This window comes from Chamaea fasciata, unplaced genomic scaffold (assembly GCF_029207755.1).
Source record: "Chamaea fasciata isolate MVZ Bird 193981 ecotype frontalis unplaced genomic scaffold, bChaFas1.0.hap1 SCAF_3, whole genome shotgun sequence".
In the NCBI taxonomy this organism is placed as follows: Eukaryota; Metazoa; Chordata; class Aves; order Passeriformes; family Sylviidae; genus Chamaea; species Chamaea fasciata.
The window spans coordinates 25,550,867-25,570,713 of record NW_027094088.1 but is presented as its reverse complement, the minus strand read 5'-3'; the positions used below and the strand labels follow the sequence as shown (position 1 = coordinate 25,570,713).

The 19,847-nt window shown below is 37.9% G+C and overlaps 1 protein-coding gene across 6 annotated transcripts in view; it reads left to right on the top strand.

Moving 5' to 3' along the window:
- THADA (THADA armadillo repeat containing) overlaps window positions 1-19,847 on the top strand; it is a 149,801-nt gene that overhangs the window by 19,798 nt on the left and 110,156 nt on the right. For all 6 annotated transcript variants that reach the window (XM_066178387.1, XM_066178388.1, XM_066178386.1 and 3 more), the window contains exons 22-26: window positions 2,312-2,421; window positions 9,492-9,624; window positions 12,337-12,450; window positions 13,542-13,664; window positions 14,321-14,412. In XM_066178387.1, the coding sequence (XP_066034484.1) occupies window positions 2,312-2,421; window positions 9,492-9,624; window positions 12,337-12,450; window positions 13,542-13,664; window positions 14,321-14,412 (572 nt within the window). The remainder of the gene's footprint in view (window positions 1-2,311; window positions 2,422-9,491; window positions 9,625-12,336; window positions 12,451-13,541; window positions 13,665-14,320; window positions 14,413-19,847) is intronic.

The following is a 19,847-nucleotide window of genomic DNA, read 5'->3' as shown; positions in this document are numbered from 1 at the left end:
GTTTGAAATCCTGATTTTCTTCAGGCTTGCAAGGAAATACACAAAGAAAACATGCAGGCATTTTCTCTGTACTTTTGTAACTTTACTCTTTGTAACAAAAAAAGGGGGGTTTAATCAGAAATGATAAAAAATGCCAATACCTTAACTCCTGGGGCTTCAGACTTACTAAACACTTTTCAGTGTTGACAAGTAAGCAAATTGGATTTTGTTACCTTATTCATGTAGAACTTTTCTTTGTAGTTGCCCTTTCTTCTTCTTCGTTTTGTAACTACTGGAAGAGATGTAAGGGTTCAGAGAATGAAAACTTTGAAACCTTGGTCAACTTTGAGCCAGGGCCAAGTAAATGTTGAGAAAAATCTGGTAGCACCTCTTGGCCAGTGTGTGTCATCCTGTTGAAAACCTTCCTCCTGTTGGAAGCACCTAGTGTTCCACATCTGGGTCAGTAACTGTATTGAATTGGATCAATGCTATCATAACTTACCCAAAAGATCACAATGAGGGTTGAATGTGCTCACAGTCTTCTAATTGATTGTACCTGCTTTTTTAATGGAGCATGCAGATGGAAAGACTGGAAAGTGTCTTACACTGCTGGTGTGCTTTAGGAAATGGCACAACAGAACTGCTTCCTGGCAGGCACTGTGGTGCTGGGGGTACAAAATAATTACTCTTTGCAGCAGTAATGCTGCCTGTTGTACTGTGTTCCTGTGGGGTAGAGGTTGGCAGGGAGGCAGCTCCTGCATGGTACTTAATTGTTGTTTGTAGGAAGTTGGGACAATATCAGATTTGCACTCTCCTTGTCTTTTGAGTAGGAGATTGGGTTTATGTGGCAGTCTTCAAAACATCACCTATTTTACATGGTGGCCTTGCCTTTAGAAATAATAGACATAGGAAGTGCGGAGTACAGCTGGAGGAATCTCACTATTCAAATGTATAATCTACTTTTTGTTTTCCATCTGATCCTAAAAGTCCAGAGATGGCAGGCTCAGAGCTCTGCATGTTAAGAAAATCAATGTCAATAGTATCATGTAACCACCAGCTGGTAGAAAGACGTCTAATAAAGATTCTGTGTTGTTTTTGTCATATGACATGCAAATCATTAATGCTTGAAATCTGGAGGAACATTTAGCTCTTCCTCAAGCTCCTGTTTGTCTCACCTGGAAAGTTTTAAGACAGTTTTGGGAGATAAGCTTGCCAGAGCTTTGTGCCAAAGCGAAAAGAAACAGGCAGTAGAAGTAAAGACTTAGTTGTCCCATGGCCTTTATTCATCTGTTGGAACATCTTGGTGAGCATTTATGTGTTGAATACCCAGATTCTTGCCCTCAGCAGCAAGTGTGCCCTTGTATGTTGTTGATTGCTGAATTAGTAAGATTCACCTGTTATATTCTAAATTTCTGACCAAGAACTGAGTTATGGTAGTGCTGCTTCTAGCCTGTGAGTTTAGGAAAGACTCCTGAAGTAAATTTTAAATAAGGGCATTAAGTGTGTGCTATGTATTTTAAACAAATTAAGTGAGAAGTTTGATTTAGACATTGAAAGTTGATGAGAATTAAAAGGAAAAAATGCCAACAAACAAGACAGCCTATGCTTTGTGGAATGAGATTGTGGGGATCTGTAAACTTTCAGACAGATTTAAAAGCTTTGTATTGTAACAGAGCTCTAGAAAATAACTATAAATGAAAGTTTAGTCATCACATTTACAATTTTAATGCTTTTAAAAATAGCTCACATTACTGCTTCCTTTTAAAATTGTTTCTAATGGTCAACAGCAATTATGCAGAATTCTGGAATGTTACAAATTTGTATTTCTCTCTGTATTACCTAATCTAATGTAGATTTGTTTCCTTTTGGTACAATTTTTGGAGTTTGAATTTGGTATCTTAAATATTTTTTAGGGGATTTTTTCTGCTGTTGTGCTTTAGCTGACATTTTCTTTGGGGTTTTGGGCAAGAGTGTAGGCAAACAAGAAGGATTCTACATTTGTTTCCCCTGAAAATCAGAGTTGTCACTTTCTTCTCTTAAAATCTGAGTATGTCCATCATGGACAAGTAACCAATTTCATGTCCTTTATATTTCTGGACTTTTTAAAAGCGTGTAAAACTACCTCCTTAATGTAAACCAATGAGTATAATGTTTTTTATCATTAAGTAAGTGGCTGTTTATTATAGCACTTGCAGTTGCTTTTTGCTTGTACCAGTGACCCTTCCAACCAGGGGAGGATTGCTGCTTTGAACTGCAAAGTATTTTTGCATGTATAAATAAATTATGTATATGTAATTTCAAATGGCTTAGTAACTTTTTCTTTCCTTTATAGGTTAAAAATATTGGTGATTACTTTAAACATCATCTGCTGCAATCAAGGCACAGGGGTGCATTTGAATTGGCATATGCTGGCTTCGTGCAACTTACAGAAATGCTTTCCAGGTAGAAGATGGGCAACTAACTATTTTTTTAATATAAGTTTTACCAAATTTTTGGCATCAATCCTGAAAGTGGTTTTGCAGGTAGATCCTTGCTTTCATGTGGATTTTATTTAAGTTTGATGTAGGCAGGACTATGACAGTTATATGATGTCTGTGACTTGGACTACAATACTTATGGTTAGAGATGGTGCTTAGGCATTGAAAAATGATACAGACATATAATGCTTGCTGCATTTTTCTTCATTTCTGGCATGATAGTTTCCTGAACAGCTCTTAAAAACTCTTGGGAAAAGTAGGAGTGTAGAGTTCTTCCATCTCGCTCCCCTTTTCTGGTCCTTTATGAAAATGTATGCCAGACTTTTTGCTTTAGCCAGGACATTTTCTTGGAAACTTCTCTTACCTGTCACTGAGTTGGTTATTGTGACGTTTGGAAGACTACCTGACAGTGATATGTACTCTGGCTTTTTTCTTTCCCCTTGTAACTTTATAGTTTCCTAGAAGAACTAAATGAACAAAATTGTCCTGAGGTCTGGGCAAGATCATTGGAATTTCCATTACATGCTTAGCTACTGATTTCAAGTGCTGGTTATGGTTCTTTGTGGTATACAGTGTTTATATCCCATCCATGTTGTACTAAGACAAAATTTCTACTGACTAGGTAGAGTTTGGTATGCTATTTTTGTTGTTGCTTTTCTTTTTAAATATGAAAGACTAGTCAGATTTTCATTTGAAGTACCTGTATTTTCACACCAATGCCAGGTAAGTAACCTATGTTCCCCTTTTGCCCCACTTCAGCCTGTTTGAGGTGCATGTCTGTTTCTTCTTTATTTCAAACTGGAAACTGTTTTGGTGCTTTTAATACAGACTGGCTGGTTGATCAGGTTCACTGTGTGTCCCCTCAGAAAATTTTGCCTACAGAACTGAGGCTTGGTCTCTGCTAGAGGATGCTGGGTGAGGTGCTGCATCCATGTACTGGCGCTGCTACAGTAATGGTATTTGGCGCATGCTGGTGTTCATTCTGTGTGCCAATGGGATGTTAAACTGCATGCCATGATTCTCTTGGTGGTCTCTCTCCAATGTACATGATTTTCTTTCAGTTGATAGCAATCTGAGGGATTTCAAATTGTCCTGAGGAGATGGTTGAGCACTCACAAAACCTTGCTTTACACTTGGTTGTTTACTCAAAAAGAAAAAAAAAGAAACTTGCTGCTTATCTTTTTGCCTGTCCGTGTGTTTTATTTACGCTTGTTTAGATATTGGGCTGTTCTTCTATACCGTGAAAACTTGGTTCAGGAAGTTCTAAGGTAATGCAAGTTTTCTCCCATCAACGTGGAGAGAGAGTCTAGTCATCAGAGTAATAGAGTTTAAAAAAAACAACAACCAACAAACAGACCTTTTACTACCATGAGTCTGTTTGAGACGAGAAAGGAGGTAATCCAAATAGGTACAGCCCCACTGGTCTGTACCTCAGACAATATGCACGACTGTCTTTTAGCAAAGGCAAAATAAAAAAGCAGGAAATAATGGAAAACATAGAAAATGTGCAGTTTATAGCAGACTCACTGTTTTTCTTGGATTTTCAGTTTTTAAATTTCTTTTAAAAGCTGAGGCAAACAGAAGGGAACAAATCTACCCAGACTTTGGAAAAGTTGCTGATGTGTTTGTTGCCTCTCCTGCTTTCTGCCATTGTATTTAATGGAGCACAATCCACTTAACAGCAGTCTTATGTTAGGTTGAAAAATGAAGAGCCAAGCCCAAGAGAACTCTGCTTGCCTGAAAATTATTCAGACATTAAGTGATATGTATGTATCATCCAAAACAAAAGCCCTCTGAAATTAAGGAAGTTTCCTCTTCTCAATTAGCAGTTGTCTGTTAAAATTTTTTTGGTTATCTATACTGCCTAGCATTTTTAGAGTTAAGATATTTCAAGTAGAGCAAGTGTTCCTTTGGGAAAAAGATTTATAAGAACTGGAGAGCAGCTCTGTGGACATACATTCGTTTCAACGAAAGACAATATTTTCCAGGAACTACAGGTCTCAAGGCTTATATTTGTATTTAAAACAAAGGAGAAAGGAGACTGAGACCAGAACAGGAAATGACTCTTTGATTTGTTCCTCCTGGGATATCAGGAGTATTTTGAGACTCTCCTCCAAAAGGGGCAAATTAAGTCTTGGTGAATGCAGCTGCCTTGCAGGTCTGTTGATTATCATGGAATCTTTCCCTGTCCCCTGCTGCAGCTGGGGGACTCCATTCTGCAGGTGAATCTCAACTGACCTACCTCTCTCCATAGCTGAGAGGCTCATGGGCAGTCTTGGAGCATGTGTGTCAGAATCTATATTAATTTACTGCTGTGTCCACAAATTCCAGAGGAGAAAGCTTTTGTCTTGGGTGGCTTATAGTAATGTCTGGCTTAGCATGATACCTTGTTGGACAGGATTGAAGCATCCCTGACACTTGAATTTGTTCTTTCTGTAAAACACAGTGAAAAATCTGTCACTAAGACTGTGCCAGGTATTTATGAATGACTCCAGTTGAACACAGTCCTTTACTTATTTATAGCCAAGCACTTTTTAAAAACTTTATGGTGCAGTGTCTCTTATTTGAGCTTGCTTTTAGCTGTACGACCCTTAAACACCAGTCTTTATAAGAACCAAGAGCAGACTTTTTTCTAGACAGAATGATGGTATTCAGACCTGTTTGAGTTAGTGGTGAAAGAAAAATATTTCCTCTGCAGAGATTTCTTGCCAACCTGATGAAATTGATCTGTCTTGAAATTTGGATGTAAATTGCTGAGTCTGCTCTAATATGCAAGTTACCATTCTTCTGTTTCCCTGTTGATACTCCTTCTGGGAGTGTAGTGCTGCCTTTGTCATGCCTGCTTAATGTTGCCTGCAGCTGCACCTTCAGAAAACCATACAGTTACATAACTGGCAACATTCATATCAGTGAAATAAGCAATGAGTTTTTAAAAAGAGTGTTTCCTGTCAAAGGCCTGGAGAAATTAAAAATGCTCATTTGATCTGATAGCATGGTGGTTCAGGGAAGTCGGAAATCTGTTTTAAACTTGAAAACTTGAATCTCCTGTAATCCTGATTACTCAAGCAATTTTTCTGTCCCAAATGACATTTTTCCTGCTTTGCTTTTCTTTTATTCAGTGATCTCTTTGCTGAGAGATCAGGTAGATGTCTGGAAATCTGAAATGGTATTGCATAGCTATGGAGGTAGTGCTTTGCTTCACTAAAGTTGCAGAATGCAAGGGTAAGGTTTGAGAAGAGTGATGTCTTAGAGTGCAATGTGTTTGCTTAGGAATAATTTATTTTGAACACTTCTAAATGTTTGATTGGAACTTAAACATGGTGAGCACTATTTTAGGGGATGCAGTAAGTTAGGTCCATAATAGTTCTGTGGAAAATTGTCGTTTACTAAAAGAAAGATAAAGATAAAAAATCATGCTTTTATTTTAAAAAACGTTTAGTATGTCAGAATCAGTGAAAATTACTTACCAGTACCTAGTCAGTCTCTGATCTTATGTAGTATTTCTTTTGGGGAACTGGGAGTAGACCCCCTGCTAATCCTTTGCAGAAAACACTGCTTCTATCTCATTTTGTTGCTCTGAAGTGACTGTAACTCTTTGCTTTCCCAGCCTGCTATGATCTGCCAGGAGGACTTGTAAAATGGAAATACCACTAATGGACTTTCTAGTGAAACTTACCAAAATCGTAAATAACTTTTCAGCAGAAGTGTAATCACAGATGTGAAGGATAGAGTGTTGAAGGGAGAGAAAGAAAGTGGGGGAGAAAAACTGTTCTTATATATTGAGATGCTTGTAGTATTAGGAAATACATGACATAAGGAAGTGTGGGATACAATGTTAAGGCACTGCTCAGGTTGAAGATGTATTGATTTTGAACACTGTTCATGTTTTCCCTCCCATTTCTTCTCCTGCCTGGTGTGAGAGATGGGATAATGATACTGTCTTTCTGAAATTTTGAAGCCACCCAAGGTTCCCTCTGTTCTGCTTCACTGATAGAGTAACCTCAAACCCTTCTCAATGCACCTGTATAATCTGGAAAATTTTGTTTCATGTAGAGCAGATGCTATGAAAAGGAAGATGCAAGTGGAAGGACTTTGCAGTTTCAGAGGAGTTATTCTTAGAAGCAGACTTATCTTGTACAGTAACCTGTTTTTTAGGTTAGATTCTGGTCTGAGAAGTACCAGGGGAAATATTGTGTCTATAAAAAATGGGAATCACATTACTTATGTGAAAAAGAATAATACTCCAGGCCCGTTGAGAGAGAAAAAAATGGTGAAGGAACCCCACTTTTTCCCTAGATAGGAACTGCTTAAAGTGATTGGAAACACTGAATTCTTGATGCTTCTAGCCATGTGAAGTTTATGCCACAAGGCACCTGCATCCAGGAAGGCCAAATTCAAGGTGGACCCATTTTTTACACACCATTTATTTCAGATAGGAGAAAATACAGATACATGACTTAGGGAGAGGAGTTTGTCTTGAATTTAGGATTGCCAGGCTTTTGTACTCATTGATGCTGACCACAGAAAGGGTTTGGGGCATGTATGAAATTGTTTTAACTGACAGATGAACAGATATAAACTTGTGGATTACACTTAATGTACTGCATGTTAAGTAATTAATCTGTCAACTTACTGTGTTATATTTTCATTATCAACAGTATTTGTTTGATCTAGTAGAAATAATGACTATTTCATTCTGGAAAATGACATTAGATCTTGAGGCTTTAATTTTTCTTATTGTAAAGCTTCGTTATTCTTAAAATTTAGGGCCACCTGCTTCTTATGACAATATTCTTCTTGCCAGACCACAAGGAGACAGTGCTGCCAAATGGAAGGGAGTAGTCCTCTCCATTGCAAAGTCAATAGTCTCTAACGTTTCTAACTCTACAGCAGTAACTCTTTTCACCTTCTAATAAATGAAAGTGCATTGGTGGGTGACTGAATAAGGTAGAATTACTTGTGGCAGGATCAAAGCAATATGGCTTTAAGGGAGTCTGAAGTTTATTTGACTTCAGTATGCTTTTTCCTCTTTCTACTAATATTGAGAGGAGAAAAATCCCTCAGTTTACTTAAGAATAAAATATTCAGTATGCTAAATAGCAATTTCTAAATATTTCCTTAATGCTTTACTTTGTGCTCCTCTGCACCCCAGCAGATGTTGGTATTTCTCATGGGGTGTTCATATTAATACTAAGATAACATTCTGGAGAGAGATGAGCTCTGTTCTCTGCATGATTGAATGGAAACATTTAAATTCTGCTTAGCTAGGGAGGTAAGACCAGGTGCCTCCATGATCTGAAGGAGCAGATTTTGCAGAATATGTTGATGTGGATGAAGAGAACTGCAAAGTCTTATCTTAACTGCTGAGACTGATGGAGGAGATCCGTGAGAAGGTTTGTGTGGTTTCAGTCCTAGAGTTGTATCCTTGTTGTGTACCCAAAAGTGAGCAAAGGAATGCATCCTGAAAGTAAGCAAGGGCAAGCCACTTACCAGCGAAAGAAAGAGAGTAGTTAAAGAAAAGAGAACTCCCTGTGAGTTTCCAGGTTAATCTGACTGCTTCTGTCATAGGCTTGGGGCAGGAGGTGCCTTTCTTTTATGCCGTGGTACGAGGTGACGTATCGCTTGGGAAGCCTGGTTCCTCTTGAACTCTGGACTGGTTGTTTGCATTCTGGCTGCCCTTTTGAAGAGGTGCTGCCTTTAAAAAATGGGGGGAATACCTGGCAGCAGTGTAGGAAATGTGGTGGAAATCCTGCAGGAATTACTGAAGAGTAAGAAGTGTTCTGTGTCTTCTGCTGACCTGTCTGGTACTTCCTGTGACCTCAGTTTTCTGCATTACTAATTTTCTGGTTTTTTTGTAAAATAAGGAAAGGAGTGTTTCACTGCAGATTAAAGCCTCATTTATTGTTCATGATCAGGTTTTTAGCCAATGTAAATTCTTGCTTTAATAAGAGGAGGGTGAAGAAGGGAATATATGAGCACCTTCCATTAGATTTTGGTTTTTACATAAGTACTTGCTGCCTTTTACCATTTCTTTTAAAGTCTTCATTTCAGTCACCCAACTAGAAGACTTGATTGTAGTCTTACTGTAAGGTCTCACTACTTAATCATGAATTTAATTATAGTTTATATTTTTAGGTAAGGCAAGTCCTGCATGGTTGAGATAATTGCAGTTGTATTGCCCACAGTGATGAATTATTTCTTCTGCTCTGAATCACGTGTCAAACCAGTGTGACAGGTTTTAATAACAATGTCCTGTTAATAGAAATGATCCTTTTGGAACATTGACATAAGATTAATGGGCTGGTGTTGCCCACTGAATGTGGTACATTTCATTGTACTGAACAGCACCAGTAATTGAAGCAGACTTGAGTTTTTCCTTGTCCTTGGAAGTCCTTTGCTTTCAGGCAGTGCTGAATTTTGTAACAGCAGAGGAGGAGTATTTGATGATAAGAGAGCAATTTAGGTGCTTTATGAAAAGTTTGACTGACTTAGTATTGAAAAGAGCACTATGTCTTGTTTTCATTCCTTCCATTGCTCTGGGGTTTGCAGGGTTGTTTACATAATGTGTCCTTACTTTGAGGGGCTTCAGTTTCAGTTTGTATGGTTACAAACATGATTATTAGTGTAAGGATCACGCATCAGCTACTGTGTGGCAACAAAGTTACGAATTTGTGAAGTGTCACTTCCTACACAGTGGTTGATGTGCATATGTCTTTGTTTTTTTCTGCAGAACATGTAATAATTTTTGGCAGAAGAGCGTTGTTGCAGCATGGAAGCACAGAACCTTGTTTTCTGTTCAGTTAAATATATTTTACTACTGGCACTTAATAAGTAGGGTTAATATAATTTGTACCAACACTGGAAAAATGTACAATTTTTAAAAATTAATTTTATTTCATAATAAAAGTCTCTGTATGTGCTTGGAGGTGTTAACATACAGTAAGAAATACTTTTTAAGGTTGCTAAATGCTTTCTTTGACTTAGTCCTTGTTTTATTTGCTTGTTTCACGTTTCTTATGTATCTGTTTGATGTAGATGTAACATTGAGAGTCTGCACAAAATGCCAGAGCACTGGCTAAGCTGTGTGTTAGAAGAAATCAAATCTTGTGATCCTTCTTCCACACTGTGTGCAACCAGACGGAGTGCAGGAATTCCATTCTACATACAGGTACCAGCTAATGTTACTGCCTCTGATTTAAATGTATTGTCCAGAAAGGACATTAAAAAAAAAGGAAATTACATATTTATTTTTCCCACTCCAACCCCTTTTGACCAAAGAGTTGTTTTTTTCCTTAATACAGACTTTGATGGCCTTTGTGCACCCAAGAAGCCATTTGTAGTTAAACCATGTTTGGCACCGCAGTTCGATTGACTCATGAGGTTTTTGGTTTGTGATAGATTTCAATGGCATTTCTAAAAACTGTGTTTAGGCTTTTTGTTACAACTGTAATAATTTTGGCAAATTCATAGATTAATTCACAGATTAAGTAAGGCTTTGTTAACCATGTTACTATGTGCTACTTCAGTGCAAAGTGGGAGGGTGGTAAAATATGAACAGACCTTCACAGAATTGTAAAATGATGGCCTGTTTAATACTGCAAAGAACTTGGGGAAGGCCACTCAACAGCAACAAAGCACAAGTAATAGTGTCACACTAGCTGGTGTTGACTGGCAGTCTCAAGTATTGAAGGAATTGATTACTGAAGACTTATATCTGTGAACATAGGGCCATGCTCCCACATTCTTCACACTCCCTGTGTTACCTTCAGCTCCATTAATCCCAGCCTCTTTGACTTCTGCCAAGTTCAGAACTGATGGCAGGATGGTGGTGTTTTGTCTCTGCTTGAAGTGTCACCTCTTGCTGAGTGCCTCACATTAGTATGCAGCAGCTCATCTACATCCTTGTGGGGTCAGTCACTGCAGAGTTGGTTTTCCAGATTACATTTCACCTATTTTCATTCCTTTGGTCCTTAAAGCAGCCATATTTGCTTTCCCCTAAATTAACCTCCATGATCTTGATTTTCAATCAGTTTTCTCAGACAGGAGTCCAAGAGAAACTATACAATTTGTAACTTTCTCCACTCTCTGAAGTACAGTCTCAAGCACGTTCCAAGGATCTGAGGGACTGCTTGGGAGCAAGCTCTCTCTGCCAAAATAATTCATCTTGCTTGTTTTCCACTCTGAGTTTGCCCTGAGAAAGTTGAGGCGGCCAGCTTCTGTCTGACCTCTTATGTCAGTCACAGTTTGCTCCTGGCTTTGCTAGATGTGTGTGCAAGGCGGCAGAGAGCAGAAGTAGGGCACTGGTTTTAGAGCATTTTTCCTTTTCAGCTTCAGCAGTTAAATATCTTTCTCACTTCTAAGAACGAGTTGTCTGCAGGAGGAATTCGATGATTTCATGTTTTTTGGTTTCCCCATTCACACCACACAGTTTGAATCTGATGGACATTATATCTAGTTTTAATCTTGACAATGTACGGAAAAAACCCACATTCAAATCAGTTTTTTATGTAAAAAGTTAGATTACTGTAAGGACTGGGTTGACCCAGTGATACCCCACTGCAGAAAACGTGTAGTCTGCAGTTGGCCTACTGACTCCATAGGAGAAAGCTTGCACTGTGCCATACCTCTGTGAATAAACAGGTCAGAGGCTTCTTTTTTGACAGCTCTGGAAGAGTACAAAGTCTAGTCAATTAACAGGAAAGTTTGAAATTAACATTGGGATCAGTCTGAAACAAACTGTTTTCAGATTATAATTTTATAGTAAAGAGAGGTGATAGTGTTTTTTGGCAGTTTGAATGTGCCCCATGACTCAGTTAAATGAATTGAACCTTCAATGCCATATGGCATTTAGATAATAAACATACAAGTTGTAATGTGTATCCTAACAGTAGTAAAAGAAGGTTATTTCACTAATGCAGTGTGGTCTCTTTGCTATTTTCATCCTGTGATGTGTTCTTGTTAACCTAAAACACATCTATTTTAATGAGAATATATAAATTTTAAGGTTATAACCATGCCCTGACCTTTAAAATAGGAATGTTATTACTGAATAGTGCAAACGTGCAGCTATAGTTAGTGGGTGAGAAAATATGATTTTCAGCTTTAACATTATGAAATTTTAGTCTTCAGTTCATTCTCCTCTATTTTGTACTTCATGAGCACCTTTTTTTCTCCCCTCACCTGCCCTCTCTGTTTCTCCTATCATTAAAGATACTGATAAACTGACAGAAACTACTCCTGGGTTTCTGCCTAAACTCTGTAATTCATTTGGTTCTTACTGATGCTGAACAGACTCTAGGTCCCAAAGCAGAAATGGATAATAATCTTTTAATGGTAATAAATGATTTATGATTAAGCATTTGTACTAACTTGGAAAAATTCAACAAGAGCTACTAGATAAAGAGAGAAAGACTGTTCTAAATTCAGTCCTGGATTTTGGAGAACTAATTTAGAGTATTTTCATCTCAGCTGGATGTCCTACCCGCTGAAATACTGTTTGGAGATGAATGCATCTCTTCTCTTTGTTCAAAAATGTGCTGCTTGTTTTATCCTGTGTTGCAAACCAGAATTTTATTTGGCCAGCCTTTGTCATCTCAAATAGGTGTTATTAACCTAAAAAAAAATCCATACTAGGAAATGTAAGTATGTACAGTACAGCAGATATTTTTGCTGTCCAAAATGCTATGATTTTTATACTGATAGGCTTTGAACAAAGCTGAGTTGAAACTGAACCTTCATTTTTTGCAATTTTTCTTAATCATTCTGTATGGTCAGAAGCTAGGCTGTGGTATGGTAAATACAGGAATGAGAGCAGAAGTGGTAGTAGAGAAAAATGGCTGGAAGCACCTGATTTTTAAATTTTTTTTTCTCCTTTTTGTAGGCATTGTTGGCATCAGAACCAAAGAAGGGCAAAATGGATTTGCTGAAAATGACAATGAAAGAATTGATATCTCTGGCTGCACCTTTAAATGAATCTTTAAGTGTAATTCCACAGGTAAAATTCAGCCTCTCATCAAAAGGCAAATGTCAAAAGTGTGTTTACACTGTTTCAAGCAGCTAAAAAAGCTTGTGTTTTTAATGAGAATGTTCTGTTCTTACTATCTATAGGAAGGTTTTAAAATGGATTTGCATGTGCAGAGGTTATGAAGTTACTGTAAAACATACTCAAAAATGGATTTGGCATAATTCCATTGTTTTTCTCTAGTATAGCAAATGAAGTCATATATGAGCAATTTACTGCCTAGAGTATATTTCTAAACAGGTAGATAAATAACTTCCTTTTTACAAGTTTGTAAATGAACAAGCAAGCTTTGCTTACATTTAAAGTAAGTAAATGAGTTACTTATGCATGAATCATAGTAAAACACTACATGAAAACTAATTTTAGTAATACTTAGTAACTTCTAAAACTGAAGTACATAGATTTAGAATACTAAAAAAATTTATTTTAAAGGCAAGACCTTTATCTTCAAACTGTTTAATTTACTTTCTGTTTGTAAGTGCAAGCCATAATTTGTTCACAATACACAGAAGGATGTCCTAATGACTCTGCCAGATTTTCTGCTGGTATTAATTTATGTAGCCTTGTCAAAGTCCATGAAGCTGTGTGTATTACCACCTTCCCTTCCAGAGGGTAGGGAAATATCAGAAAATGCTCCACATGGTAAAACAAGCCTGGCTGTCAGTTTTAGCTTAATATTGCCCTCCTGTGAGTTGTAGTTTATTTTTTCTCACAGTATCTACAGCGTGTAAAGAATGTTGGAAAAGATGATTCTGGACTTTGAAAGTTATTTTTACAGCCATGATAGGCTAAGGATAAAAGAATGTTGGCCTTCACTTGCAATGCTTGGACTATAGTTGTGAGAGGAATATATTTTAAACTGCAACTAACAGTGTTCACTGCAGCACTATTTTAATGCATTTTTAAGCAGCAGTATTTCTTGTGTTTAATAGGGAAATAAAATGCCATAAATGTGCATATAGATAGTTTTTGCTTTACACTTTCACTGTTGTAATTACACAAACTAAATTTAAGATGTTTACTAATGAATTTATATTCTTCATATATTTCCTCTCCCACCACAGGTTCATGCTTTAAATATCCTCCGGGCACTGTACAGGGATACACGCTTAGGTGAAAACATCATGCCTTATGTTGCAGATGGAATAAAAGCATCAATTCTAGGGTTTATGTCACCTGTCTGGGCAGTAAGTTAATTCTTAATTTTGCTTCTCTAGTTTAACAGGATATAGAGTGGTCATGTTCAGTGAAGCTTTGGTCATGTTTATAAATGGCAGTACTACAATTTCTGGAATATAATATTTTAAGGTACAGTAAAAAATCATGTAGACCTGCAAAAAAGTCATAATTTTGATCGTGTTTTTTTGTTTCGTTTAATTTCTCTTAATGTGAAATGCTGATATCCACAAAAAGTAGGGAAAAAGATTACCTTATAGGTTAAAGTCTTTCTGGCTGTTAAATTTTGAGTCAGTGCGCTTAGCTAGTAAGAAGTGCATTTGCATTCATTCTGTTATTTTGCTCTAGAATTAAAGATCCCATATGGCATATTCAGGTAGAACACTTCATGATCTGCTGTGCGTTAACCTGAATGCTTTGAATCACTGGATGTACTGGATGTAATCTGTATAATGAAGATAGACATCTCCAAAGAACCTGAACTTTCCAGTAGTACCATCTTCATTGGAAGGATGCTCTGAATTAATAGTTTCCATGTGCTGACCTGTAGCATGCTTTTCACTCAGCAGTTATTCTGTTTGACTCTATATTCATGATTGTATTAAAAAAAAAAAAGCATGCATTTCAAAGGGATTTTTAAAGCACAGCTCTTATTTTTTTCCTTTAGGTACGAAATTCATCTACCCTTCTTTTTAGTACTCTGATTACAAGAATTTTTGGAGTTAAAAGAGGGAAAGATGAGAATTCCAAAAAAAATAGGTAAGCTTCACTTGGTATCAGTTATAAGTTTGCGAAACATGGCCTTAGCTGACAGCAATTTGAAAATGTTGCTTGCTTTATGGATATATTTGAATCAGGATGTTACAAGAACATCTAGGTGTGCTTAAACCCTGCTGCCAAGAAGTCAGTGTTAGGGCCAAAAATATCTGCTGTTAAACACAGAGTTTATTTGTACCTGTGCAATTTCACAAGAGTGGAATGTTGCTGAGAGGTTTTGCTACTGGTGGCTCTTCCAAAAGCCAGGGGCTCTCATGGTCACAAAACAGACCTACTGCTCTTGAGACCAAAGAGAAAGGGGGTAAAATAGAAGAGGAACAGTGATTACACGTGTCTGTTTCTTTCTAGAGCAGGTATGGAGTTAATTTCACCCCTACTCATTTGAGATTTTCCCCTGTAGTCTTCCTGCTCTAGAATACTGTTCATATCTCTTTCCTCCAAGCTCTAAAGATTGCATCTTGCAGAGCCATTTCTCTTCCAAGCGATCCTGCCCTTGGATTCTCTAGTCCTGCTTCAAATCCCTTACTATTTCAATTTATGTAAAGCCAGTTCTCCTCTGACACTTAAAACTCACCAGTCCTGTGCATTCCAGTTTCTTTGCACCCTCCAGTTACTGCACAAGGACCCCCATGTTTTCTTTGGCCTCTTCCTTCAGCTTTTCCAGCAAACGAAGCGTATCTGTGCCCTGTGCTCTGTAACTGAGGTTTCTGCTCTAGGAGGGATGTGAAAATAACTCTGGATGTAGAATAAACTCATTAAAAAATATTCCTGGGTAAGCCCGTGGGGCCATAGAGTGGTCACAGTATGGATATTATGGTAACCATTTCAGAAATTCCTAATGGATTTTCACATCACAGGCCAGGCATGCAATTTCTGAAAGAAGGCAATTGTTACAATTTACCTTCAGAAATTCCACCCTTTTTATAGTGTTTCCTTACTGTTGGTCTGTGTAACTAATAAAATTTTCATGCATATTTTGAAAAACTAAATGTCTTGGGATGATACTGGTCTGTCATCTTTTAGATGCTACATAGGTGCCATTTTAGCTCTGTGAAATAGTTGATTTCAGGTGTCACTTGAAAAATTTAGTTACTGTGCATGTAGCAATGCACGTTGTATGAACATGAGGAAGAAATACAGGTGGGAAACTGGAGGGAGATTTCCTTTAGAAAATAACTCTTTCCCCAAAACAATTTGAAATGTTAGCGGCTCTATTGCATGAAATTATTCTTGTATTGTCACATACCCAAGTCTCTTCTAAATTCACTCCTGTAACCTTCCTGAAGCCCAAGCAGAGCAATAAAAAGTGCTTTTCATTTCTTGCCTTCCTACTTTGGTTTTATAACAGCATTTAGAGTTGATTTTTTCTTTAATTTTTGTATTGAGCACCTACTGAAAGAGATAAGACACACTGCTTTTTTTAACTTGTATCTTTGGGAAAAACATGGCACTAACTTCTGCAGTGGGGAGTCAAACTGACTTCTCTAATGCATGCAGTGTGATGATCTGTGTAATCTGAGATTACTGTTTGTGAAGCTGCAGAAAGTAATGCATTTGAGCATCTGTTGGGGATGGGAGATACCAGAGCCAAGGAAAGGATTCCTTTACGTAGCTGAATTAAATTTATTAATGACATTGTTAATTTTTATGAGACTGGCCCTGTTGACTTGCTTCTCTGAAAGTTTTGTTTACAGTAATTTCTGTATAGTCATTTTGACCAAAAGATATTAAAGCTGGGCTGGCTTACTTTTCTTCATCTCTTCATTTAGCAGTTGTGCATTAAACATTGCATGTAATCACTTCTGCTGTTTTCCACGTGTGCTTGTCAAAACCATGACACAGGGATTAAGAGGACGCTTCTTAAGACAGGGCAGTGAGATAGAGGGGGTGTGAAAAGAGGCAGAGATTTGATTTTTAGCTCGTGTCTCTGCAGGGGAACCCCACAGGTGGGTATAATGTGGGTTGTGTTTGGGAAGAGAGAGGTCTGTGTTTCTGTGGTTTGGCACCACGAGGTGTCACCGTTGCTGCACAGCTCCCTGCAGCCTCATGCCTGGGTGCAGCTGGGCTTGGGCGCTTTTCCTCGGGAGCTTTGAACTCAAGGAGTGTTTTGCTGGAAAAGAATTCATATATTAAAACCAAGTAATTTTTTCCCCACTTCCAAAGCATGGGCATTTTAGTGACTTGGATCTATAGGAGCTTTTGTGAAAGTCACCTGGGTTTAAACTGCTTGTTCTGTTGCCTTGAGGATGTTCTGTTTACATTAAGAAACAGTCTGTCCAGATCAATTCTCCCATTTGGACCCTGCCTAGGTTTCCAGTTTACCTGATTTTAGATTAGGAGGTTAAATCCATCACTTTTGTGTCAGCAGGGAGTTAGATTATTACTGGGTTATTCTGGGCATCTCTCTAAAAAGGATGGACTTTCTGACTGGTTTCTCAAGAAGAGTTCCTATGACACTGATAGAATTGGGGTGGTTTGTGTAGACTTTCGGAAGGAAGCTTTGCTGGAGCATGAAGTATTAATGCATCTTTTTAATTTTAGCGTGGAAGAAAAAGATGGTGAGTTGGTGTCCTGGGGTGAAAATTAATATATCCTTGGGTTGGAAAAGTAATATGTGAAAAATAACAGCTGTGTGCAGTTGTGCAAGTAGAAGAGAGAGGAGTTGCGTGAAGGCTGTTTACAGTGGTCCATGCAACTATGCATGTTCAGCTTTCTCTTCTAGGGAACATAAAGTGAGAACTCTTCTCTGGCTTTTCTCTTTCTGAGAAAGACAGTATCAAAACTTCGAATGCTGCTGCAAGTATATGTGATAGTGTCTGTCTCTAGGTGTATGTGTGTGTATTTGGCTAAATGATGTTCTGAATTTCAGAGAATTTACATTTGTAAAATGGCCCAGTTAGCACTTACTTGTAGAGGGTTAAGTTTAGATTTTATATACTTGATTTGGCAATACAATTTTATTAAATGCTATGATAATTTAAAATCTACAAGGCTTGGAATGAAATTCTAGCCACATAAATTCCAGGTACTGAGGAGGGTTGGAAAGAGGTCTTTGCATTGTGCCCGTTGGTATTTGGTTACGGAAAGTGTGTTCTGCACAGATAATCATGGTGTGCTTTAGAGAAAGTAGCCCCCTGCTCTGAGCCCTTCACAGCACAGGTGTTACGTTGGTGCAGTCAGTCACCTCATACTTGCTGTGTCTGCATCCTAGCTGCCTGGCTGAGATGGGATCAGCTGCGAGTTGTTCCCAGCCCCAGTGCTGTTCAGCGCTTGAACTGTGCCCTGGGATCTGCCCTGCACCAGGCAGTGACTCAGGAGAGGGTCCCAGCTTCCAGGCACATCCTCCCTGTGGCTGCTCTGGCACCACAGAATGACATGAGCTGGAAGAGTGCTGAAAGAACAGCTTGTTCCAACGCTCCTGCCATGGAAAGGGACACCTTCCACTGGAGCAGATTGCTCAAAGCCCTATCCAACCTGGCCTTGAGCACTTTGAGGGACATCCATAAATTCTCTGGGAAGCCTGTTCCAGTGTTTCACAGTGGAGAATTTCTTCCTAATATCTGATTTATTCCTGCCCTCTGTCAATTTAAAGCCACTCTCCCTTGTCCTATCCCTACACACTCTTATAAAAAAAGTTCTTCTGCAGCTTTCCTTAAGGCACCACCCTGAGGGGCCCATTGAAGACCTGAGTACTGTACTTGGTTTAATGTGAATTGATTGAGTAGGACTTTGGACAGCAATGAGTTCTGTAGGCCAATGATTATTTTGATTAAATAGCCACTTCTTTTTTTCTTGTGCAGTCAATTTGCAATGTAGATTTGTTCATTCTATGCACTTCTAAAGAAGCTGGAGTGTAATGTGTGCTTCACAGTTCTGTTTTTTTCATGGTAGTTTCTTTCTCATCTTAGTGTTGCTATTTTTGCTGTAGTTGATTGTAGGTTCCAGCATCACATAAAAAAATAGCATGTCTTGATAGAAGCTATATGCATATTATGATAGTTAATGCAGACCTAAAAATCAAAATGAAAATCAGGGTAACTTACAGGTACAGTTAGCCAAAATTAATTTTGAAATGTAATTAAATTTCTTGTCATAGGGGAATTATCTTCTGTCCATAGGAGATACAGTAATAATAGTGGTATATTTATATATGTATATATATATGTATATGTATATATATAAATATATATACATCAGATACCTTTTTGGTCTGTAGTACAATGTTAATTAAAGCTGTTATGGCTTGTTAGTGAACATGACACTTGTCATCAGACATTTGATGAGACTCTTCTTATCAAATTCCTGCTATTTCAGGCTTTTTTTTTTTTTTTTTTTTTTAATTCCCTGCTTCCCTCCTATCCCAAAGGATAAGCATGATCAGGAATTGTCTTTGAGCCAATTTGTCATTTGACTTAGAACAAGGTTCAGTCTTTAGGGTGATAAAAAAGGATCATCCTGGTTTATCTGAAAATGAAATTATTTGATTTGGAATATAATTGTTGCAGAGTCCTTAGGAAGAGTGACCAATGGCCTCAGGTATAGGCTGGGATTAAGAGAAAGTGGAAATTGGGGAGAATTTCCTCTGCTTCTCACCTTGGTGGAGGAGGTTGCAAGAAGGTGTGTATATATGTATATATTTGCATTTTGGGAGGAGGGAAGCTCCAATGTATTTATAGTGTAGTGAAGGATGATGCATATGCAGGAAAGTACTTAGTTGTCAACACAGATTTTCTGTGGAGTTAATACTCATGCTGCCTGGAATTTGAGTATGAATGCTGCCATGTTGGTTTAGATCTAATTGAAAAGAAAGGAAACTTTTCTTGCCATCTACATAATACCTTGTCTTTATTTTCATTTATAGCTGTCAATAGATGTTAATGACTTCGAAGTCTGGAAAGGGGAAACTTATCTTTTTAATTACAATAAGATGAAAACTATGTAGATGTTAACAGGCTATGAAGATGCCCTGCTGGTTGTGAGGCAGTCAACACACCTGACTGCCCTCTGCTTTCGTTGTTTTTATTGCAAGTTGAGCGTTCAGCTCTTGTCAGTAAGTGGTTGCTTGCACGCTTGAAGGTCACTGAGTAAAATCAAATTATCTTCTAAAACCACTTAAGTTGGTCTATTTTTTCTTGTAAAATGTATGCTTTTTCTTTAATGTTAAGGTTTTTAAGAGCGTAAAGAATCACATTTAATGCTGTGAGAAGTTAGAGGAAAACACTAGAAAGTGAATGTTCTCATGCTCTCTTTTCAAAACGTTATCCCTAAATTAAATTAATCTGGTGTCATCTTCCTTTTCTCTAAGCTACTTTTGAGTTGTAGCTTCAAATATATAGACTGCATCGTAAGGACATGATTCCTGTTCTATATTCCACTCCTGGCAGGTTAACACTTCCAGTATTTCTAACTTAGCACCT